Below are 12,454 nucleotides of genomic sequence, written 5' to 3'. Positions count from 1 at the left end.
ATCTGAAGAAACTATGACATAACTTTTAAATATAATATTCTAAAACTGAAAACTACTTTTCCAACCAAATTATACATATTTGTAAGCTAATAATCCAAGCCCAGAACCACAGAAATGAATTTGATTTGCATATAAGTAATTATTTTTTAATTTCTTTAAACTTCCCTATCTTCCAAACAGCCTCCTCCACACTGCACTTAGAATCCTGCCTCCAACGGGACAATACTTGAAAAAACACTCAAACACTGAAACATATGAAAAGAATTACAAAGCTGAATGGCAACAAGGTAGAAAACTTGTGGTTGAAACCTAAAATGTTCAAATGGTGTTGCACGCAGTGAAGTAGGCTTGCACTTTTTTTTTTTTAATTTAAGGACGTAGTGTAAAAGACTACAAGGAACAGTCACATGCAATCTGTCCCATAGATGAGGAGGAATGAGCTGGAATATGGATAGACACAACTAATTAGAAAATCAATACAACCAAAGGGAATCAAAAACTACTTTCATAGATGCAATGAAGAAAACACGCAGAAACTGTACTGTTTAGAGGCCAACTCGCGAAGCTGGAAGCGTTCTAAGCAGAATAATCTTCCCACAATAAAAAATAAACATGCCTTGAAAAAGGATCAACCTTGTTAATACAACACAGTCAAGGTTTGTTTGGGTTTTTTTGGGGGGGTGCTTGTTTGTTTTCTTTAAGCCTCAAATAAAGGAGAGAACTTGCGCTCAGAGGGCCTCAGATCACACCCCTGCAATAAAGAGATGGTGAAACCTGCATCTCGTTACGGTTAGAGGTTAACCAGTCCTCTCAAAATCATCAAGCAGGGAACCCTCCAAAGCTTTTGCTTCTCCAAAACACTCTATAATTCAGAGCTAATTTATTATTCTAAGGAGGAGGAGAGAAGAGGGCGGGAGGGAGAGAGGGAATGGAAGATGAAGAGAAAAGAAAAAACAACAACACAACCCAGCAGCAGAAAGCAATGTCTTTTGCTGAGGAGGAAAAAAAAAAGTCTTGATTAATAGATGACTCTTGTCAGTGACAGAGCAGATGGCCTTTGCAAGGATGATGGAGAAAGAGAAGGGCAAAAGCCAGAACTCTGACAACTGAAGGAAGGGAGAGACGGAAAGACGTTCCTTCTATACACAGGGACAACGAGGGCACATTGCATGCCCTCAACGAGAACTTTCCAACAGACTTTCATAGCTACAGCACAGTAACTACGGTCAATGTAAGCCCGACTTGCTAGTAATTTGTATTATCGTTTAAGTGGCTCTTCGAAGAGTACGTCCTTAAAGAACTAAGGTTTAAAATAGCCACGACTTTTGCCATCTAGTATGACTCTCTTTGAATGAAAGAGACTGCGGCACTAGGTGAAAGTGAGTTTGTAAGCATCCAGGCACACCTGGCCCTGCCCCTTGGGGACCTGGCAGAGGGCACCACACACACATACATGCAGGGCAGGTGATACCCTGTCCCTTTAAAAGGCGGGACTCTGCCTACTTCTACCTCTTCTTCCTCTCTCTGCATCTCTCTGCATGGCCTGGTTTGGATGACTACAGAGTTCGAGGGGGCAGTGCTTGCGGGAAGGTGGGAAGCAGGCAAGTCCTCTGGCTCTGCCTTCTGTCCTCTGCCACGGGGTTCAGCAGCCATCACTTCATGTCGTCACTGTTTCCTTCCCAGTGACTTTGACACACCTGTCATCCATCACAAACTAAAACCATTACATGATTTCATAATGTAATCCCCGAGCAATTTTTTTCCCTTTTCCTTTTCTTTTCTCTCCTGCTCCCACTGCCTTGCTCTCTTAAAGAAACAAGCACTTCAGCTCCTGGGTGAGGGTCTCCCTGACAAGGTATAACTTAATGATTAAACTGTATGTTCAATGGAATTGCTGCACGCTGGTGGATGAGGAGATGAAGCCAAACTGCCCATAACTAAACCAAAGATGGCCTGGAAACAGAGGAACTCCAGACAGAGGAAAAGATACGAGGAGTAAGTATGGTTAAAGCCTAGGATTCAAGAAGATGCTGGACAACGCGTCGATAATCCCAGCACTTGGGAAGCTGAGGCAGGAGAAATAAAGCGTGAGGCAAATATGAGCTGCATGGTGAGATCCTGTCAAAGCAAAACAAAGCAAACAAAAACAAAACAGCCAAATTAACTACTGAGTCAAACATGTTCAGCAGCCTATGAATGAAGTAAAGGACAGCATCCCGATGGCTGGAAAAGCGCTGAACTGTAAGGTAAAGAAAAATGAATGGGATGTTTATGGAATTTATTTTATCATCGGATGAAGGTCTGAAAAGATAAATGCTTTCAAAAAAAAGACCATGAATTCTCCACTTAGATAATGGATAATAAGAAAACTCTAATAAGGAACCCTAGGATAGTGATACTAACCTTGAGGCTGACCACAGACTGGGGAAGCAAGCAAGCACTTTCAAGAAGCTCAGCGCTCTCTCCCCAGGAGCTATCAGTCCACAGGACTCAGCAAGTCTTAAGTTCCCACCTCACAGCCGGCAATCTGTCTATCAACCTGCTGAAGCGACCGCTGCTCAGCAATCTCTCCTCTCCTCCTCCTAAACAAAGAGACAACTTACTAGCCCAGCGTTTCCCACAGGACAGGAACCCCTGGGAGGCTCCGAACGCAGCTGGTAAAGGTGAAGTGGACAAATGTCTGCTTCACGACTAAAATAATGTCTTCCGGAAGTGATATGCTACTTGAAATTTCCATTTATTCCAGTATCACTGCGGAGGGGACGAACACGGGCTAACAGCAAGCGTGGGATCAGCAAAGCTGAGAAATAATCAGAGCACGAGAAGCGTGCCTCCTGAAAACAGAAAGACATGAAGCTGACAGCAACAGGCCCTACCCACCACAGGCATGTCATCCTGACAGGCTAGTCAGTCACGGGACACTCCTCAGTGACAAGGGATACAGAGAGAAAGCACACGTTTAGAGTAGGAAAATGTCAGCAGCCCTTGAATGAAACCGTTCACTGTGGAGGGCTCGCCTCTAGTTACTGCTGAGTTAAATAAAACAAGGTTGCGCGTGAGCAGCAGTTTAAGCTTCTCGTAGACTAAGCACACTATAGAAATGATGTTGAAGTACTATCAAGTAAACAGACAAATGCATTCCTCTACCTTCAACAAGCTTAACCTTGAAGAAGTTTAGCAGAACTCATTTCAACGGGTAAGTTTAGATGGGCAGTCATTCGGTGCCGAGGAGCTCAGCTGGCATTTCCTTTCGTCCTTATATTCTTGGAGGAGCTGGCACAGGGATTAACACTTTTAACAACGTGTCTCCTTCTGCAGCAAAACCTGGAGCGAAAGCCATGGCCGCAGCCGAAGGTACAGTGAGTCTGTTTGGTCAACTGTCCAAAACTGCTGGGTATCACCACATCTGGTTCTGCATGTCAATTCCCCACATCAAGGGGCAAAGGCCATGAAGCCCAGGAGAGAACTTAGGTTTGGGAACAGAGAGAGGAGAATGGGTCCTGGGTGAAAAATTCCTTGGGGGAGGCAGATATTCCGAGAGCTAGTACAGAGTTGATAATTGTGACTTCTATGACATGATGTTCTTGCAAGATAAAGACCCCAGTGGCCATTGTTTCTTCTAAGAACAGTGGTTTCCAGTTAACACATGGCACCCTCTGTGAGATGATGCAGTCCCCCAACCTGGAGATACTACACATTCATGGAATTAAAGGATTAATAGGATACCGGATGTCCAAATGCTGCCAAAATGTGAAACCACAGGAATAATAAAAGTGCATGCCACAGCAGGGCAGGAGGTCGAAAGGGCACAGGAACTCTGCTCCACACAATGCGCCTGTGTCAATCACCTGGACCACAAAGGAAGGCTCTACTAATGACCTTGGGCAGGCTATACTCAGAATCCTTAATTATTTTTATGTGAAATTAGGAATCGTAGTATACCCTGAAGGACCAGCGCCCTTCCTCTCACCGTCTCTAAACATACCAAAGCATAAAAGAGCAGAGGTGCAAAGTTGAGACCAAAGCAATATACTTAAGAATTTAGCATCTGTTAAACGGAAATTTTCACCATTTTATTTTGTTATATGTATTTTTTACATTTATTTTATTATCCTTATGGTAAGTAGGTATGCGTATATTCTATACAGCTTGGGCATTACAATGAGGGAAACGGGGTCAGAAAAATAAATTGAGCACTGCTAACAGACAACTCATAAAGACTGATGGTGCCAAGCACAAAGGAATAAAGAGCCCAGCCCTTGAGCAGACAGCCAGACTGCCTACAGTCTGAGATGGAATGCTTACTGTCCTAGGAAGTGGAAGAAAGGGACTGGAGTGAGGAGGTCTCCTCTGGCCCTCAGTCTGGCTCTAACTGGCCATCATGCTTGTTTGCCAACTGTGACAAAAAGTTACCAATGGCCTAGGGCAACTAGAAGCTTGAAAGAGCCCAGATCACAGCACCAGTGCAGCCCAAAAGCTGCGTCCAAGACTGCAGCACAAGGACACTCAAAGTACACGTGCTACTTGGCTGGTAGTCAGAAGGTGGCTGGGGCTCCAACAGAGCACCACTGTGAAACACAAACACCATAGGCAGGCTCTTACGGGATGTTTCAAACAATGCATAAATGTTAATGTACAGTTCATGTTTAAAAAAAAAATCCTATGCACAGACACAGGATTCGAAGACTCCCAAGAGACCTCAGGGATTTTCCAATTCAGCTCTCTCTTCAAATGACCCGATGCTATTAGGCAATGCAACTGAAGTTAAAAACAAGTTAGTGGCCAAAGCGGGACCCAGCTCTCCCCACAGTTTATTCAATGCTTTTTTCCACTCGGGGGAAGGTGACCTTGAGGGCTGGTAGATGACAAAGGCCCAACTGTGCTGGTTACTACCCAGTCAGAAACAGATTAAGTCCTCTGCAGCAGCAATGCCCACAGAAGCAATGCATAGCTGAAATTCTGAGAGGGGGGGGGGAAGACATAAATGAATGACTTTTTTAAATTAACATTTAGTTACAGAAGCCCCTGCTTTAATCTGGGCTTCAGCTGGCAGTCCTTTGCTTCAATCCCAGTGAGATCTCTGCACTGTGTAACCCGATTTAAAATGAAAGGCCAAACAGGTCTGGAAAAGTACAGCTCTACCCGTGAACTTAATTTATACTATAGCGTACTGTAATTAAGCCCGAAAGAAAAGCTATATTCTGGGAGGAGACAAAAAGCTCTTGTTAACAGCATTCCATTCCCAGTGTAGAATGAAACAAAAGGCTTCTTCATGTGGAGCCAACTGTCATTATACTGCATCGCTTGCATGGTGCTACTGGACTAATATTTGTGCTGGGATTAGTTTGGGATAACCCATCAGTTAACTCCTCCACTCCAGTTTTGTCCTGAAATAAATGGCCGAAAGGGAAAGGGGGGAAAAAATCCTGGCAGGCAGAACAACAACCATATTTATGAGATTAAAGTCTAAAATCCTTCACAGTTTGCTGGGTAACTAATAACCATTTGCTAAGCTGTTCATTTAATAATGAGTCAGTTAAGCCCAGAGCAAATGTTCCTTCAACCAACCAACGCTACTACAATCAGATCTACACAGACATGCTCCAGGTATTTATGTAAGTGCTTCATTTCAAAGAAGAAATTCAAGGTAGCAAACTTGGATCATGACCCAAATGCAATCTATAGTATATGACAAAAAAAAAAGAAAGAGAGAGAGAGAGAGACCCAAAACCTCAATTTGTATATGATTTTGTGACTTATAAAAGCAGAAATGCCCAAAATACACTTCTAGAGGAATTCATAGCTGTGTCATGAACTATTCAGAAAAGACCCAAGAGAAGGTGGACATCTGAACTTTGGGGTCACAAATCCATGACCTCAGGCCAGAGCTCTCCGTGTCTAAAATGGAATGCCACACTGAGACCACGGGGCTGTGCAGTCTGAATACCACACACCGAAGCCACTTACTCCTGAGAGGGGTGCATCCAGTTCCGGGGAAACACTACCCACCAACACCATGTTCTTCTCTCACCGTGTCCACAAGCCCCGGACCATGAAGAGGTGGCAGCAGCCATCCCTCCCCTGATACTCACTAACAGTTCATCCATACTCGTCTGGCATTTTTCCAGGTTGATCCGCTTGATGGCTACGCGTTCTTGCCTGGGTTTGCACAGGGCTGCCTGGACCACAGCCGTTGCTCCGCTACCTGAAAGAAATTAGACATCCGCTATCAAACGGCACCAGTTGACTGGCACTTACGCACCTCTTTTTTTACAATGTCTATTATTTTAAGTCTCTGACTGAAGATATTCAAAGTATTACCAGGGACATCCTCAAAGAGCCCCTCCAGTTTTAAAATGACTATATAGAGAAGTAAAGTTCCCAGTGTCTCTCTGAGGACAGAGAGGCAGGCAAGTTGAGCACAACTCCACTTGAGCTCCAAGTTGTTATGACCCCTGGGTCCTGCCTCACTTGAACTACACTTCCAACTCGCACCCATTCCCAGGTCTTCCTGAGCTCCTTCAGGACTTTCACCATGTCCTGAGATTTAGCATTCTGAACACTCCCAGGGCTTCAGCTCTTGCTCTACAATTAGAAAAACAGAAATCTGTCCTAGGAGTCTCTTGTTTCAAATGCAGCTCTTGGGGATGCCAATAAAACGATGCAAATGTGTCATTGCAGAAGCTCCTTGGCATTCACGGAAATTTCATATTTAAGGCCTCTTGTTCATTAGCTAATGCACTCAAGACTCCTAAAAGACAGAGCCACATTGTTATCCATGCTTTAGAGGGACGGGAGGCAGAGGAGTCATGATTTGTGGCACAATACCAAGAACGTCTAATGAGATTTATATGCCATCAGGGCAAAAGACCCCCAGAGCGAGGCATCGTAATTCCACAGGTGAAACCAAAAAGTGACATCCCGATCGCCCAAATTCCCTCCTAGATGTCCAATGAAGGAACACAGCCTGAGCCTGGGACAGTACAAAGGGGGACAGATGTGACTCTAACACCCGGAAGTCAACCAGTCCTCTCCCTTCAAGGCGTCCACACACAGAAGCCCGACCTGTGTGAACCCCATGTGCTGATCACCCACGGCACAGTAACACTATAGCTGTAAAATTCCCGTTAACGCTTGTACGTTTTCATTATCGGCCTCATTTTATATGTGAGAATATGGGAACCTGGCAACATTGCCCAAGGTCACATAGCTAATAGGTAAGTACCTGGGCTGGGATCTGAGTCAGTGTGCCAAACGCCCACATCTGTGATGTTTGCCTACTTCCCACAAGCCAGAGCACAGCCTGCCCTTCCTCGCTTGCCTCGGCCTTGCCAGGAAAATATTTCTTCAGTACTCAAAGGCTCCACCAAAGAGAACCAACCTGGAGAGAAGGTGCAAGTGAGCCTCCCTTTCAGGAACAGGAAGAGTACCGGCGCGTGACATGGCCTTCCTCTCCCAACCTCAGGGCGCTCCTTCAGCCCCAGTCTTACCAGGGTGGCCTCACAGCCCACAGATTTGGGTTCAATCCAGAATGTTCCAGATATCAAGTCAAACACTACAAAGAGTCCTGCTGCTGGCAGAATGTATTTTCCAGTCCCCAGAACAAGAGACTCGCAGTGAGGGAGGCACAGAGAAAGCACTAAGTAGCTGGTTAGCAGTGGGTCTGGGACCCAGCAGAGAAATCAAGAAACATTTTAACTGGCTGCGGGCAGCATGCCATATCGTTCTACAATCAGTTTCCCCATCTCTCTCTTCCAACCTTAATACACAGTCCCGAGTGTTTCCTAATCAGAGCAATTGAAGAACAGAAAGCAGGCCAGCTCCCAGAAAGGACTGAACAGGGGTATATAACATCAGGCCTTCCCATATGTCCTGGACTTACAACCCCAGACTGCCACTAATACACTCAAGAATGTAGTCACAAATAGAAATTCTCAAAAGCAGAAGTGGGTTATCTCTGGCTCTAGGAGACTCTTCCTTAGTTAGAATCACAGCCAACTAAAGAATCACGACTTTTATCTCTACACAGCGAACAGGAAACTATATGGCACAAGCCCGCTGCAATTGCAAGAAAGGATATAGCCATCTACCGAACACTAGGAGCTCTTGCTCTGAGTCCAGAGGCATCCTTTTAACTTCAAAAGGCATCAAGAACAAAGCTGAACAAAAGAGCATCCTAAAGACCAAGTTCTACCCCCTCGCAGCGAGGTAAAAGAGAAGGGATTTTTGTTTTCCCTCCTGCAATAATTGGAAAACATAGGCTTAGGACTCCAGAACAAGGCATGCTGGCTGGTATGTGTTCTTTGTTTGCTTGTTTTGTTCCAAATTGCTGCAGCCAAGACACCAGTGGTCATGAATTCGGTGTGGGTGGGTGGAGGCCAGTACCTTCTGGAATGCAGCTTCAGAATGCAGCTTGCCAGGGACGGCTAAGACCAGCTTTGTGCAGTTGAGGTACAAAGTGTGTGTTCTACTGTGAGTCCTGATTCCTACTTGGAACCCTGCTGGACTCGAGAGAAGACTCCCCGGGTAAAGGGAATCCACACGCTGACATGAAAGGAAGAGGTGATCTCTCAGTTTTCCAAAGGGCCTTTCAGAAAGAATAAGTCAGTTCTGCTTTAAGGATCTTTATGTACTCTGCTGAGCAGAATAAAAGGCAGCCTTGAAAATGTAGGCTCAGAAATCCAGGAAACGAGCAAGTGTTCACAACCTAAAGTAAATGGAATAGTGAAATGGCCAATGGTCTTTGATGCTGAAACACACTTCTCTAACATCGCATGGTGTGCTTCCAGTAACCATTATCCTTGGACCAGGAAGCCTGGAGCATTTCTCGTTTTATTCCAGACTCCCGGCCAAAGTGAAGTGAAACTCTCTATAGGATGGTGGCCCGTGTGCCGGACTAAACACCTTGCATCTTTCCAGGCAGTTTTGAGTCACTCTATTTCTGCTCATTTCTTTGCTAGTTCCAAGCAAACAACAGCTTCTAAGTTTCAGAGAGAAACTGCGTTGATGGCAGACAGTGGCAGTTTCCTTCAATTCATGACCAAGGCTCAGGTCTGACTTTGGGTGGGCATGAATTTCCCCATCTGTTTTGTGGCTTGAACTGAGGTGATCGCCAGAAAACTGCACATCTGAGCTCACATTTGAGCTATGCAAAGAAATACTTCCTGGATATGTAACTTAGCGTCATAACTTTAGATTTCAGTAAGTCCGTAAGAAACAAAGACATCAGTGTCTCTTTTATTAAGAGAGAGAGAGAGAGAGAGAGATAGAGAGAGAGAGAGAGAGAGAGAGAGAGAGAGAGAGAGAGAAATCATTATCAGTGTTGCCAGAAGTATCTAAACAGTATGGTCAAAGTTCTTAATTCTATGACCCAAATGACAAATTCCTCCCTGTATGTAGTGCTGGTAGAAAAATATCTTGTTCCTAAATAACTTAAGAGAAAACAAGAAACACACAGCATCGTGTTTTCCTTTTCTGTTGTGAAAATCAGAAACAAAGACGTAAATTTCATCTTTAACCACAAGCAAATGTCTTAGTGTGGGTCTCCTGTGACTTCCCCTTCTCCTCCTCATCACACAGCCCCTACCGAGCACCTTATTCCTTCATACTTAGAACTTATCACATACTTCATACTTATTTCCCTTGTATAAACCCGTGTTCAGAGAGTCTAACGCGGTAACAACTCCCTGAAACTGCACTCCCTGGCTACCTAACTCGAACGCACAGACTTAACAGCCACCAGACAATCTCAGACTCAAAAAGGTAGTGAGAAGTCGTCGCTGATATTAATTCATCAGCAAAGAGTAACTAAAGCCCTACCATGCGGCAGGTAATTCACTAGAAAATGAAAGTCCAAAAGTGACCGCTCCTGGCACAAGAGGGATAAATCCTTCAACACGATCATTTCTTATGAGGAATAGACAAGCTGGGCAGCTACAGTAACCTGAGCTATCGCTACAGACTAAAAATACATATGGTAAAAGCCTTCCCCCATGAACTTAGCAAGAGGGCTTTGGGGGTCACAGAAAACAAAGGCTCTTCAGTATCATCTCAGTACTGTAACCGACAAGGAAGAATACACATCCCTCTCTCCCCACCCAGAGGAAAGGTACTGGGCCTGCAAATAGTAAGATGGACTCGCAGAAAACAAGTTGGCCAGCACCTTGAGCTACACCCTTCAGCCTTCTGAACTATGGAACTGAACTTAGTCTGTGTTTCAGGCCATTTGACCTATGATGTTTTGTTATAGCAGCCCCAGAAGACTGACGCAGAGCCATTTAGTATCTATTTGAAGCCACTCTTCCACTGATACCTGTGGTGAATGCCACACTAATTACCAGTTCAGAGCCAATTAAGTCAAAAACCAGAGCTAAGATCACCTGAAGGGCCTTCTGTTAATCGCTGCAGTTCCCACATCTTAGGTGAGCAAGGTCTTTAAAAATGAGGTGAGGTGACTGTCTTCGTCATGGTGCTAGTGCTGTGAAGAGACACGTAACCAAGGCAATTCTTATTAAGACAGCATTTCACGGGAGGCCTGCTTACTATTTTAAAGGGTGAGCCCATGAACATCACGGCAGGACACTGACCGCCATGACCGAGACGGAGCAGTAGCTGAGAGTGTCACATCGTGATCTGCAGGTAATAGGCAGACAGATACTTGGGCTAGTATACAATTTTGAAACCTCAAAGCCCACCCCAGTGACACACCTCCTCCATCAAGGCCACACCTGCTCCTACAGGCCACACCTTCTAATCCTTCCGAAACAGTTCCACTAACTGGGGACCAAGCATTCAAACTTAGGAGCCTATGGGGCCAGTCTCATTTGCAGCACCACTGTGAAGATTCTACTCATCAAAGATGTGGATTCCCTCCCCTTTGTGATTTTAGACCTAATGTCTATAATCTTCAGCTTCCTTAATGAACTAATAAAATCTATTTGTACGACTCAATATAGCATAATATGTTTCCCAGCCCTGGAAAATGGCAGTCCAGTAAATATAAGGCACTCCTGCTGGGATCCACTGCTCCCTGCAAACTGTGAGGAAGACCAACTTCAGGCTGTATGTGTATAGCACCTAAGGGACCAGAACCAAAGCTTAGCATAGGGAAGGTTCTGGTGGTTTGAAGGTAAAGAAAAGAGCTCTAAAGTTGGAAACAAAAGGCTAAAAGCTTCTTCAGGTCTGATACAACATGGTACACAGAAGAACCTAAAATGTAAAAGACCACCCAGAGAATTCAGCAGCCGTGATTGATGAATTAATATTCTATAGCAAGACTTGATGTAATCAATTTTAATATCTGTCCTAAGAAGACACAAGTTTAAAGCACCTTTGACCACTGATTACACAGGTTCACACCCTAATGCCGCCACATCATAACTGTCCATCCTTGGATGGGTTATTTAGCTTCTCCATGCCCCAGTTTCTTATCTGTTAGATGGTGATCAGAATACCCAGCTTAAAGGAGGGTTGTCAAGACCTAGCAAATTAATTCGTGGGAAACTCTTAGAATGGTGTCCAGTATACAATAAGTCCTAGTTAAAACTTAGCTAGTTTCTTAGTTAGGATTTCTGTTGCTTTGCTAAAACACCAATACTGAAAAAAAAACAAGTTGGGGAGAAAATGGTTTATTTGATTTACACTTCTACATTGCTGTTCATCACTGAAGGAAGTCAGGACATGAACTCAAACAGGGTAGGATCCTGGATGCAGGAGTTGATGTAGAGGCCATGGAGGAATGATGTTTACTGGCTTGCTCAGCCTGCTTTCTTATAGAACCCAAGACCACTAGCCCATGGGTAGTACCGCTCACCATGGGCTGGGACCTCCTGCACTGGCCACTAATTGAGAAAATGCCTTACAGCTGTATCTCATGGAGGCATTTCCTCACCTGGGGCTCCTCCTTCTCTGATGACTTTAGCTTGTGTCAAGTTGGAACACAAAAGCCAACCAGTACAGCTAGCATTGCTCTTTAGGGAAATCTTTCCAGGTTATGCGGTATCCCATCAACTTGTCATTTTAATACTGTATAATAATCCATGCCATTAGTGCACCCTAAATTATTCAGCTCTTGGGTTAAAAAGAATATTCTCTTATAAGAAGCAGTATCTTTCCTTCTAATAACCGTAAAGTCTAGTATGTTACACACATACAAAGACACACAGACACACACATGTACACACTGAGTCCACAACAGAGTTAGTTTATGTTAAAGTCAGGATGTATTTGATTTCCCAGTAACAACTTCCCCAAGTTGCAAGGCTGGGGCTGGTTGTGGCATTAACCTCTGACATTCGCGATGGCCACTGGGACAAAGTCTATCATCACGCCCTACTTACATGAGGAACACCAAGCCAAACTTTAATAAGGGCTAGGGCCTTTCCCAGCACACACAGGGCTCTAATTATGTTCATCAGCCATAGACCCACTCTGCCAATGAGTACAGTCCAGAGCT

General features: G+C 44.5%; 1 protein-coding gene across 2 annotated transcripts in view; it reads right to left on the bottom strand.

The window, feature by feature from the left end:
• The window catches only part of Stk39 (serine/threonine kinase 39), a 246,649-nt gene that overhangs the window by 180,809 nt on the left and 53,386 nt on the right, over window positions 1–12,454 (bottom strand). Inside the window, exons 1-2 of one of the 2 annotated variants that reach the window (XM_050122521.1) lie at window positions 10,380–10,431; window positions 6,093–6,205 (exon numbers count right to left, since the gene is read on the bottom strand). In XM_050122521.1, the coding sequence (XP_049978478.1) occupies window positions 6,093–6,205; window positions 10,380–10,416 (150 nt within the window). In that variant the 5' untranslated portion in view covers window positions 10,417–10,431. Of the gene's footprint in view, window positions 1–6,092; window positions 6,206–10,379; window positions 10,432–12,454 lie in introns of those variants that run through there. The other variant, XM_050122514.1, reaches the window with a different exon arrangement.

Source organism: Alexandromys fortis, unplaced genomic scaffold (assembly GCF_014885135.2).
Source record: "Alexandromys fortis isolate MF-2015 unplaced genomic scaffold, M_Fortis_MF-2015_v1.1 scaffold_8_9099976_23576923, whole genome shotgun sequence".
Taxonomy (NCBI): Eukaryota; Metazoa; Chordata; class Mammalia; order Rodentia; family Cricetidae; genus Alexandromys; species Alexandromys fortis.
Note: the sequence above shows the minus strand (reverse complement) of the source record. Positions and strands in the feature narration are given on the sequence as shown.